Below are 12,224 nucleotides of genomic sequence, written 5' to 3' on the forward strand. Positions count from 1 at the left end.
AGCCACCGCCCCGCCCGGAAGTGAGCGCCCCGGCCGGGGTTAAGGGCGGCGGAGAGGTCGGGCCGCCGCCGCTGGGCAGAGCGTGTCCCTCCCCGCCGCCATCGCAAGCCCGCGGGAGCCCCCACTGCCCCCCCCCCCCGCGCTGTGCTTTGGGACCCTTCCGCCCTCGCTGCGCCCGGCGCCGCTGCAAAGCGCCCGGCCGCAGGGGGCCTGTCTCCCGGGCCGGCCTCTGCCTGGGGCTCCGCGCGGGACCCAGCCGCCCTCCACGGACCTCCTGCCTGCCCGGCGCGGCCGCCTCAGCCCCACTGGGTGACTCCGTCCTCCCCAGCGGGGGGCCCTGCCTGACACCTGGGCCGGGGACGCTTCAGGGGCACCCGTGTGTGTGTGGGTGTGTGTGTGTGAGAGGGGGGTGCCTCTCCAAGCGCCCTCCGCTCAGGCCTTTGAGCACGACCCACGCTTTCGGGAGCCTGGGCCGCGCGGGCGGAGATGCTCCGGCTCCAGAGGGTGGGGCGGCTGGCGGGGCCAAGCTGCCCGCTCCGGAGACGCAGCGCTGCGTGGAGGAGCGCCACCAAAAATGCGTCGGTTTCGGAAGTGCTGCAGCTGGAGGATAAAAAGCTCACGGGCGTCGTTTTCCCGCTCCAGGGCCTAGAGAAGTATCTAGCCCCGGACGTGAACACTGCCAGCTTCCGGACTTTCAGCCCCAGCCTGGGTGACCTCCACAGGGCGGAGGGGTTTTTCAAACCCTCGGGCAGACACGTGATTCATTACTTCAGTTCTGCCATCCGCATGGACCATGCACCGCAGCTGTCGCAGCCTGAGGTGAGGCCATTGCCTGGGATGGAGAGGAAGGTGGTATCCTTGCTCCTGTGGTCAGAACACCTCCTGTCAGGGAGTCCATCCTATACAGCGTTTTATCTATCTACTCTCCTCTGAAGTCATGCATTTGGGTGCTGTAGTTTTGGCAGTTGGCTTGACTATGTGGAGCCAAAAGAGAGCGTCTCTGTGCCGCCTCCGCCCTCTGTGAACCATGGGGGCTGTGTCAGCATGATCTTATGTAGGGAAACCTGCTCTGCACTGTCAGTTCCCTCAGAGCAAGTGGTGCATTTTTGTCTACACTGGGCAGGGGAACTGATGGAAGGGCAGCTTCTGATGGGCCTGGGGTCCAAGGAATAGACTGAAGCCCTGGGCTTTCTGCAGATGTCCCAAGATTTTACAGATCCTGGAACTTCTACAGAGCTGAAGGACTAAGTCCGTTATGAAGGGAACAAAGTATTTTATCCCTACAGATAGGACAATTACATGGAAATTTCATGTTGTCAGGGCTACTAAGTTTTCAAACTAACTTGGCCCTTTCTCTGGCTTTTGGTATAGGAGGGTATGAATTAGCACCAAGACATTCCCTGAAAGCGAGTCTCTTAGTTACGTATATGACCCCCAGCACCATGGTATCTGAGCACCTCACGATCTATAATATGAGACCCCTGTGAGATAGGGAAGTGCTATTATCCCCATTTTACGGATGGAAACTGAGAGGCTACATGACTTGCTCAGCTTTACACAGGAAGCCTATGGCAGGGTCTAGAACTCCGGTCTCTCAAGTCCTGTGTGAGTGCCTTAGTCACTGGACCATCCTTCCTCATCTAAGGTGCTAAGACCATGAGAACAAATTGAGGGATTTGCAGGAGTGACCAATTCTTGTTGCACAGGTGGGTTTGGATGTGGGAGAGAAAACTAACAATGGTATCTCCTTTCTCCTGTCTCTCTCCAGGTGTGCTTTTTGGGCAGAAGCAATGTTGGGAAATCCTCCTTAATAAAGGCTTTGTTTTCACTGGCTCCAGATGTTGAAGTCAGAGTGTCAAAAACTCCAGTAAGTGATGTTACAGAATTCCCTCCATCTCAACTGGAAGCTCCTGCCAGTCAGGGGAGATGAGAGAAAGAGGTCTGGGGTAACACAAAGCTCTGGGAGCATAAGCTGGATTCTTCTCTGGCTTGCGCATCTTCAACAGAAATTTTAAGGTTCATTTGCAAAAGTCTTCTTACTGGAAATATGAGGTGAAAAGAACCCAGCTTGACTCTCAGAGCCCAGGATGAGTTTGCAGGGCTAGCAGTTGGGAGGAAAAAAATAATCTTTTTACTCGTACGCTGAGCATATTTGATGTGCAGTCACTGAGACAAAACACACACACAGCCCTACCAAGCTAATTTGTAGTCACTTTTTGAGAGTAGTTTGGCACTCGGAGCTAAATCCCCCTACTCAGGTAATGACTGTGGAAGGTCTTTGAAGTAGTGGAACTGTCGCAGTCTGTTCTGCACAGAGAAGAGCAGGCCACAGGGAGGCTGTGCAAGGGGTCGCCACACCCTATGGTCCCCAGAGGGAAGACTTGGAGGCATGGCCAGTGATGCCATGACTCTGTAGATCTATTGGCTTAAACACAACAATTTTTAGTGTGTTACTGATGCTACTTCAGCACAGAGGCTTCAGTGGTGGTTCTGGAGCAGTTCCCTAGGTATCCTGTGTCCTGTGTTCAGCATGTGAGGTGGGGAAAGTATTCCAATGTCCCCAGTACCCATCCACGGTGCCCAAACTGAGACCCTCCCATAGGCAGAGACTAGGTTCTCTGGCTATGTGTGAAGACCAGGATCCGTAAAGCAGTGGTTCTCGACCTTTCCAGACTACTCTACCTCTTTCAGGAGTCTGATTTGTCTTGCGTACCTGCAAGTTTCACCTCACTTAAACTACTTGCTTACAAAATCAGACATAAAAATACAAAAGTGTCACAGCATATTATTACTGAAAATTTGCTTTTTCTCATTTTTACCATATATTTATAAAATAAATCAACTGGAATGTAAATATTGTACTTACATTTCAGTGTATAATATAGAGAGCAGTATAAACAAGTCACTGTATGAAATTTTAGTTTGTGCTGACTTTGTACTGGTGCTTTTTATGTAGCCAGTTGTAAAACTAGGCAAACATGTAGATGAGTTGATGTACCGCTGGAAGACCTCTGTGTATCCCCAGGGGTATGTGTACCCTTGCTTGAGAAACACTGCTGTAGAGTGTTTCCTAAAATCCTTTCTGATACCATGGCTAAATAGTACGGTAAGTACGAGTGTTCTGCTCTAGGGTTATAATTTCAGAAAATATAAATCCAGTACATTGTGTGCCTACTGGACTCTCCTACATGAGCTCATACAGCATCTCCCTCCTCTCAACTACATAGATTTGTGTAGTCACATTTAGACAAACTTAAGCTTATGTATCAGTCGCTGGGATGGTATCCTGTTTCTACTAAACCATGAGGTGCTTCCCTCATTATCAGCTTGTCAGTAACCCAGGACATGTTATAAAGTCTATTTGGCATTTTTAATGAATCTAAAACAGTTTCCAGTCTTCTAGGCCCATCGGATTCTTGGTTCTTGTCCATATTCAGCTCAGATATCTAATGTTGGGCATAAAGAACCTTTTAAATAAATCCATAATCCCATGGTTGTTTAGTAATATTTAATAAAGCCCAACCTTTCTCTCTGCAGGGCCACACAAAGAAAATGAATTTCTTCAAAGTGGGGAAATACTTTACGGTGGTGGACATGCCAGGCTATGGCTACCGAGCCCCCGAAGACTTTGCTGACATGGTGGAGGCCTATTTACAAGAGCGTCAGAAGTAAGAGAACCGTTGCATGCTGTCGTGTTTTACCTGCAGTCTCACAGTGCATCAGAACAGTGGGATGTTTGCATAGATTATAAAAAGGTGGAAGAGTTAAGTGTAGATATCAAGAAGTTATTGCCAACAATGGGGTGGAATGTATTGAGACCATAGTATAGCTTCCAGAGTGAAGTGGTGACGTTACCATTGTTTGAGTCCTGTTTTGAAGCTTGGATGGATCAGAGCTCTGGAAAATATTCCCCTTAGGTGCTATCCTGTATTGACTCCTCTCAGGATGGGAAAAGAGAATTAGTCTCATCTAGTTCATCTCCAAATCCTGTGAGGTAGCCTCTCAGTCCCCATGCTAGTTAACGTAGAAACAACCATTGTTACATTGCCCCTCACTTGTGTTACTCTCTGTATCTTCGTTAGCTTGAAGAGGACATTCTTATTAGTGGACAGCTTGGTAGGATTGCAGAAGGCAGACGACATTGCCATAGAAATGTTGGAGGAGTTTGGGATCCCTTACGTTGTAAGTTATACTTTCTCTTTAAAACACGAACCAAAATAAAAATGCAAATTGGCTGGGCTCAAGGGCATTCTCTAAACATTTTGTACCTTCAGCTAGATGAGCCTCAGCAGTAGAGCTCTAGCAGTAAGTTAAAAAGGTGATCTGCATGGGGGAAAAAGTTGTCTTCCCCCCCTCCCCTTTTTTTTTAATTCATACTGTATAGGGAGGCCTGAAAATCTATTGTCTATGATTGGTTGCGTTTTTTTAAGATCTGAATTTTCAAAATTGACCTTCTTTTTGGTGCCCAGTTTGACACCCCTTAAAGAGGTCTGATCTGAATAGGCTCAGCATTCATGTATTAGTATCCCATTTAGATAGGACATGAAGCAGTTTGAAAGCAGTGGGAGGGTGATACATCTTGGCAAACATTTCCAGGGTTACAGTAAAGCAATGTTCTACCCACCCCCCGCCCGCTCCCTAAATCTTCTCTTTATGTATTTGTGCAGCTTGTGTTAACCAAAATCGACAAAGTTCCCAAGGGACTGTTGGTTAAAAATGTACTGGAGATCCAGGACTTTGCAGAGAAACACACTCAGGGGTGCTTTCCTCAACTCTTCCCAGTCAGGTAAAGCTCACTTCTACTGATGTCTTATTTTTAAGCACCTGAAAAACACCAAACTCACTGACAGGTCTGACAGTTTGGGAGACTGAACTCCTATTTATGCCCAGAACAGGTACAGTGGGCGGTGTCGGGGCAAGTCACCCCCATGCTGACCCCACCCTGTCTGAGGGAGAACCCCCTAAAGAGGTGAGAGGAGAGTTCAGCTTTCAAGGCCCATTCCTCCTTGGGTCTTTCAGATGAGACTGGCAGCAGAGGCACAACATACGGTTGTGGGTTTTGTGGTGTGAATGCCTGTCTGAGACCACCGCACTCATTTTAAACAGACCACATATGGGCAAGAGCTTGGGGCCAGGTTTGAAATGATTTTGGCTTTCTTAGGCATAAGAAGGATAGTACTTGCAATCATGCTGCCCAATACAAATTAACGCTACTTTGCTCTGACTGTATGCAAAGTATCCCCTCTGCAGATGCGGGAATGGGCAGAGAGGCTAACATGCAGTTCTACTCTGAAAAAGATCACATCAAAATGGCATCTTATGTAACGGCTCTGCTGCCTATGTGCAACTTTAACTTCAGTGTTCTTAGTCCTGTTAGCCCTCCAGAGTCTCCACAACTGTGGGAGAGGGAGCTGGGTTCTGTTTTGGTCCAGCATTAACAGACCAGGTAACCAGTTTCTGATTTTAAGCCCAGCTCTGCCCTTGGTTACATGGGTACCACCTTACTGAACCCAGCCATGTGGTACAAACTTAACTGAATGGAATCTAGCATATAGAATCTTGTACGGGTGATGGATGTGTTGGAAAGAACCCAGCTTGACTTCCAGTTTCTGGGGTGAGACTGTGGCAATTTAAAAAATCTCTTTGTGTAAATTGAGCACGTCAAACATGTGACCCCCCAAACGCTCCTTTTACAGTATCCATTTTCAGAGCAGAACTATGCTAAGGTCTAGAACCACAAAGCTATGTAGGCTCCTAAGTGACTTGGCCAAGGACACACCGAAAACCTGTAGCAGAGCTTGAGATAGACCCCCAGATATCCATTCCTCTGCACTTTGTGAAGTCACTTACCTTAGTGCAAAATGCTACCAAAAATCAGAGCGGTGTAATGTTCTATAGCCACTTGGTATGGTATAAGTGACTATCCAAAGCCTGTGCTTTTAGTATCATAGCTCCTCTCCAAGGGTTGCTGTGCCCTTATTAGCTTCTAGCATATGGGCTCAGGATTTTTTTTATTTGATATTGAGCAGTGAGCAATTGTCAATTTGGGGAGGGTGCTGGGGAGATCAGCACTGGATTTTGTAAGAGGAGAACGTGTAAAAGAGTACACCAGTTTGTAACTGTCGTGATAATGTCCCTTTATAATGAGATCCTGAATTAAGTGATGAGCCACAGCCAAGCTTCCATTTCTGAGTACTCTATACCTGATGAAAGTTCAAGTGTAGCTCCTTTATGTAGAAATGTAAGTGAAATCCTGGGACATTGAAGTCAATAGGCCAGCATTTGACCCATGACATTTAAATTAAGTGGTAAAAATCCTGTGTAACATTTTTCCCTTGTTTAAAAGATTCTCAGCAGAGAGCCCTAGTAAAAATATTAAACATCACCTTATTTTGAACGTCTTGTGAAGTTGTTAAACTTGTATTAAGGTTTGCTGCACTATAAACCTCAGCTGCAGAGTTCAGCAACTCTTATTATTGCAGCAATGAACTAAATGGAAGAATTAACTACTAATTTCATTGGATAGAAAATGTTTAGCACACTACAGAGCTGCAGTTTCGAACTCTTGTGAAGCTGCATTTTTGCACCAGAAAGACAAGTCTTTCCTTCTACCCATAAAGCTAAGGGAAGAGAATCTGTGATGTGCCATAACATTTTTTGCTGATTCCATTCTGTGATCATTCAGTAGGTAAAGTTACAGTTGCTGCAGAAACTATAAATTTCCTGATTTTTGTGAGACTAAATTATTGATGTATCAAAAACAATTGGATGACTTTGCAGGTACCCCTTACTCCAAGGGATGGTGGCAGTTTAGCAGAATTAGGCACCTGCATTTGAAGGAAGCAACGACCTGAACCTGTAAATCTTTGTTTCTACAGTTCCATAGAGTATTCTGGCATCCATCTGCTGAGGTGTTTTATAACCCATGTTACAGGAAACCTTCCCCTGATGAATTCCTGACAGACCTACCTCTCCGTGTCCACAACTCTCCTGTTGTACTCTACCCATCCAGCACAATAGGTACCAAACATACTGCTCTAGACATTGCTTTTTGCTTTGTAAATAGTATAAAATAGTGAAATTATTTTGAGGGTTTGTAATAACTTGTCAATGAAAATTTAAGGATGCTTAAACGATTCATGCAGCAGAATGTGATCTATGATTTTCCAGATTTGTTTATTGGTATTAATTTACTAAATTGACAAAAAGTAATAAAGGATTTTTAAAGGCTATGTTTTAACAAGCTTCCACTTGTTTCCCTTCCTTGTTGTGAAGATAGCCTTAACTGTGAAGCAGGTTTTAAATGAAAGCTCAGATGCCAGAACATAGATGTGTAGCAAGAGATAAACACCAGCAGAGTGCATGGGGCTCTGGCTATAGCAACAGCCTTTATTAAGTACATCCAGAATTCACTGATCAGCTGTGACTTTTTCAGTTAACTTGTTTTAATACAGATAATATATGAGAATAGGGTCACCCTATGGAATTAGAACCTGTTGATGTATGTGTTCAGTTCTAAGATTATTGGTGACAAGGAAGTAGCATGAAACTCTTTCCTGCTGTAGGGCTTCCTACCTGGAGGTGGAAAGGACTTATCCTTTCAGAAGTTATGAGAGGATGATGCCTGCAAAGGAAGTCTGGTATACAGGCTGCATGGAGTTATGTGGTACCTCTGCCAGGAGGTAACGCCACTCTGTGCTCTAAAAGGAAATTACCCTAATGTAATCAAGCACCATTGGCTACAAGCTGTGAGGGCTCTCCACCACCCCATCAGTTCCTAGGAGAAAGAGCAGATGAACTAATAGCAGGAGGAAAGCTGTGACTTTGTTGATGGAGCACTCTGCTGGAAGAATTAGTACTTACATGGCATCTATTGCCTTAGCCCTGGTCTACACTAGGACTTTAGGTCGAATTTAGCAGCATTAAATCGATGTAAACCTGCACCCGTCCACACGATAAAGCCCTTTATTTTGACTTAAAGGTCTCTTAAAATCGATTTCCTTACTCCACCTCTGACAAGTGGATTAGCACTTAAATCGGTCTTGCCGGCTCGAATGTGGGGTACTGTGGACACAATTCAACGGTATTGGCCTCCGGGAGCTATCCCAGAGTGCTCCATTGTGACCGCTCTGGACAGCACTCTCAACTCAGATGCACTGGCCAGGTAGACAGGAAAAGAACCGCGAACTTTTGAATCTCATTTTCTGTTTGGCCAGCGTGGCAAGCTGCAGGTGACCATGAAGAGCTCATCAGCAGAGGTGACCATGATGGAGTCCCAGAATCGCAAAAGAGCTCCATCATGGACTGAACAGGAGGTATGGGATCTGATCGCTGTATGGGGAGAGGAATCCGTGCTATCAGAACTCCGTTCCAGTTTTTGAAATGCCAAAACCTTTGTGAAAATCTCCCAGGGCATGAAGGACAGAGGCCATAACAGGGACCCGAAGCAGTGCCGCATGAAACTGAAGGAGCTGAGGCAAGCCTACCAGAAAACCAGAGAGGCGAACGGCCGCTCCGGGTCAGAGCCCCAAACATGCCGCTTCTATGATGAGCTGCATGCCATTTTAGGGGGTTCAGCCACCACTAACCCAGCCGTGTTGTTTGACTCCTTCAATGGAGATGGAGGCAATACGGAAGCAGGTTTTGGGGACGAAGAAGATGATAGCTCACAGCAAGCAAGCGGAGAAACCGGTTTTCCCGACAGCCAGGAACTGTTTCTCACCCTGGACCTGGAGCCAGTACCCCCCGAACCCACCCAAGGCTGCCTCCTGGACCCAGCAGGTGGAGAAGGGACCTCTGGTGAATGTACCTTTTAAAATACTATACATGGTTTAAAAGCAAGCATGTGAAAGGATTACTTTGCCCTGGCATTCGCGGCTCTCCTGGATGTACTCCCAAAGCCTTTGCAAAAGGTTTCTGGGGAGGGCAGCCTTATTGCGTCCTTCATGGTAGGACACTTTACCACTCCAGGCCAGTAACACGTACTCGGGAATCATTGTACAACAAAGCATTGCAGTGTATGTTTGCTGGCGTTCAAACAACATCCGTTCTTTATCTCTCTGTGTTATCCTCAGGAGAGTGAGATATAATTCATGGTCACCTGGTTGAAATAGTGTGCTTTTCTTCAGGGGACACTCAGAGGAGCCCATTCCTGCTGGGCTGTTTGCCTGTGGCTAAACAGAAATGTTCCCCGCTGTTAACCCTCCCCCCTCCCTGTGGCTGAGGGGGTAGCCATGCGGTGGGGGGAGGCAAAATGCGACCTTGTAACGAAAGCACATGTGCTATGTATGTAATGTTAACAGCAAGGTTTACCCTGAAAGAGTGTAGCCACTGTTTTATAAAATGTCTTTTTAAATACCGCTGTCCCTTTTTTTTCTCCACCAGCTGCATGTGTTTCAATGATCACAGGATCTTCTCCTTCCCAGAGGCTAGTGAAGCTTAGAAAGAAAAAAAAACGCACTCGAGATGAAATGTTCTCCGAGCTCATGCTGTCCTCCCACACTGACAGAGCACAGACGAATGCGTGGAGGCAAATAATGTCAGAGTGCAGGAAAGCACAAAATGACAAGGAGGAGAGGTGGCAGGCTGAAGAGAGTAAGTGGCGGGCTGAAGACAGGGCTGAAGCTCAAATGTGGCAGCAGCGTGATGAGAGGAGGCAGGATTCAATGCTGAGGCTGCTGGAGGACCAAACCAGTATGCTCCTGTGTATGGTTGAGCTGCAGCAAAGGCAGCTGGAGCACAGACTGCCACTACAGCCCCTGTGTAACCAACCGCCCTCCTCCCCAAGTTCCATAGCCTCCACACCCAGACACCCAAGAACACGGTGGGGGGGCCACCGGCCAACCAGCCACTCCGCCACAGAGGATTGCCCAAAAAAAAAGAAGGCTGGCATTCAATAAATTTTAAAGTTGTAAACTTGTAAAGTGCTGTGTGGCATTTTCCTTCCCTCCTCCACCACCCCTCCTGGGCTACCTTGGTAGTCATCCCCTATTTGTGTGATGAATGAATAAAGAATACATGAATGTGAAGCAACAATGACTTTATTGCCTCTGCAAGCAGTGATCGAAGGGAGGAGGGGAGGGTGGTTAGCTTACAGGGAAGTAGAGTGAACCAAGGGGCGGGGGGTTTCATCAAGGAGAAACAAACAGAACTTTCACACCGTAGCCTGGCCAGTCATGAAACTGGTTTTCAAAGCTTCTCTGATGCGTACCACGCCCTCCTGTGCTCTTCTAACCGCCCTGGTGTCTGGCTGCATGTAACCAGCAGCCAGGCGATTTGCCTCAACCTCCCACCCCGCCATAAACGTCTCCCCCTTACTCTCACAGATATGGTGGAGCACACAGCAAGCAGTAATAACAGTGGGAATATTGGTTTCGCTGAGGTCTAAGCGAGTCAGTAAACTGCACCAGCGCGCCTTTAAACGTCCAAATGCACATTCTACCACCATTCTGCACTTGCTCAGGCTGTAGTTGAACAGCTCCTGCCTACTGTCCAGGCTGCCTATGTATGGCTTCATGAGCCCTGGCATTAAGGGGTAGGCTGGGTCCCCAAGGATACATATAGGCATTTCTACATCCCCAACAGTTATTTTCTGGTCTGGGAATAAAGTCCCTTCCTACAGCTTTTGAAACAGACCAGAGTTCCTGAAGATGCGAGCGTCATGTACCTTTCCTGGCCATCCCACGTTGATGTTGGTGAAACGTCCCTTGTGATCCACCAGAGCTTACAGCACTATTGAAAAGTACCCCTTGCGGTTTCTGTACTCGCTGGCTTGGTGCTCCGGTGCCAAGATAGGGATATGGGTTCCGTCTATGGCCCCACCACAGTTAGGGAATCCCATTGCAGCAAAGCCATCCACTATGACCTGCACATTTCCCAGGGTCACTACCCTTGATATCAGCAGATCTTTGATTGCGTGGGCTACTTGCATCACAGCAGCTCCAACAGTGGATTTGCCCACTCCAAATTGATTCCCGACTGACCGGTAGCTGTCTGGGGTTGCAAGCTTCCACAGGGCTATCGCCACTCACTTCTCAACTGTGAGGGCTGCTCTCATCTTGGTATTCATGTGCCTCAGGGCAGGGGAAAGCAAGTCACAAAGTTCCATGAAAGTGCCCTTACGCATGCGAAAGTTTCGCAGCCACTGGGAATCGTCCCAGACCCGCAACACTATGCGATCCCACCAGTCTGTGCTTGTTTCCTGAGCCCAGAATCGGCCTTCCACACCATGAACCTGCCCCATTAGCACCATGATGCATGCATTGGCAGGGCCTATGCTTTCAGAGAAATCTGTGTCCATGTCCTGATCACTCACGTGACCGTGCTGACGTCACCTCCTCACCCGGTATCGCTTTGCCAGGTTCTGGTGCTGCATATACTGTTGGATAATGCGTGTGGTGTTTAATGTGCTCCTAATTGCCAAAGTGAGCTGAGCGGCCTCCATGCTTGCCTTGGTATGGCGTCTGCACAGAAAAAAGGCGCGGAACGATTGTCTGCCATTGCTCTGACAGAGGGAGGGGCGACTGATGACACAGCTTACAGAGTTGGCTTCAGGGAGCTAAAATCAACAAAGGGGGTGGCTTTACATCAAGGAGTATTTCAGGCAGGACTTCACGGAGGGTTCCAATAAGAAATGGTGCACCTAAGTTATTGTTCTTATTGGAACAAGGAGGTTAGCCTGGCCTCTGATTGATACATGGCTAGATTTACCTCGCTGCACCTTCTCTGTGAGTGACTGCAGTGTGACCTAGAGGAATGAGTCCCCTAGACGGGGGAGGAGGCAAATGAGTACAAAACAAATCTGGTCTATTTCTTGTTTTGATCCACTCCATCTATCTTTTACATCTTTGGCTGGCAGCAGACGGTGCAGAAGGACTGCATGCCATCCACATCTCATGGCTGCTCGGCCGAAGATGGTACAGTACGACTGCTAGCCATCCTCATCTCTTGCCTGCCTGGCACAAGATGGTACAGTACGACTGCTAGCAATCCGTATCGCCTGCCTGCTCACCATAAGATGGTTCAATAGGACTGACTGCAGGACTAAAGAGAATGACCTGGTCAAGTCACTCCAAATTTAGTCCCTGCGCCCATGTCTGCCCAGGCGCTCCTGGCCGACGTGGCCAGGAGCACCTCGGACGTGACGATGACGGCTACCAGTCATATTGCACCATCTGCTGCCACAAGGCAATGGGTTGCTGCTACTGCGTAGCAATGCCATACCA

At 47.7% G+C, this 12,224-nt stretch overlaps 1 protein-coding gene across 5 annotated transcripts in view; it reads left to right on the forward strand.

Annotated features, from left to right (window-relative positions):
- GTPBP8 (GTP binding protein 8) overlaps positions 1 to 12,224 on the forward strand; it is a 24,360-nt gene continuing 12,136 nt past the window's right edge. The window contains exons 1-7 of one of the 5 annotated variants that reach the window (XR_012664691.1): positions 1 to 819; positions 1,769 to 1,867; positions 3,538 to 3,668; positions 4,083 to 4,182; positions 4,668 to 4,786; positions 6,879 to 7,020; positions 8,217 to 8,904. Coding sequence is in view for 1 of the 5 variants with exons in the window: in XM_048817630.2 (XP_048673587.1) it covers positions 487 to 819; positions 1,769 to 1,867; positions 3,538 to 3,668; positions 4,083 to 4,182; positions 4,668 to 4,786; positions 6,879 to 6,960 (864 nt within the window). In the remaining 4 variants the exon portion in view is untranslated. Of the gene's footprint in view, positions 820 to 1,768; positions 1,868 to 3,537; positions 3,669 to 4,082; positions 4,183 to 4,667; positions 4,787 to 6,878; positions 7,233 to 7,565; positions 8,194 to 8,216; positions 8,905 to 9,384; positions 9,924 to 12,224 lie in introns of those variants that run through there. The other 4 variants (XR_012664692.1, XR_012664690.1, XR_012664693.1 and 1 more) reach the window with 4 other exon arrangements.

The sequence above is a fragment of the Caretta caretta genome, chromosome 1 (assembly GCF_965140235.1).
Source record: "Caretta caretta isolate rCarCar2 chromosome 1, rCarCar1.hap1, whole genome shotgun sequence".
Classification (NCBI taxonomy): domain Eukaryota; kingdom Metazoa; phylum Chordata; order Testudines; family Cheloniidae; genus Caretta; species Caretta caretta.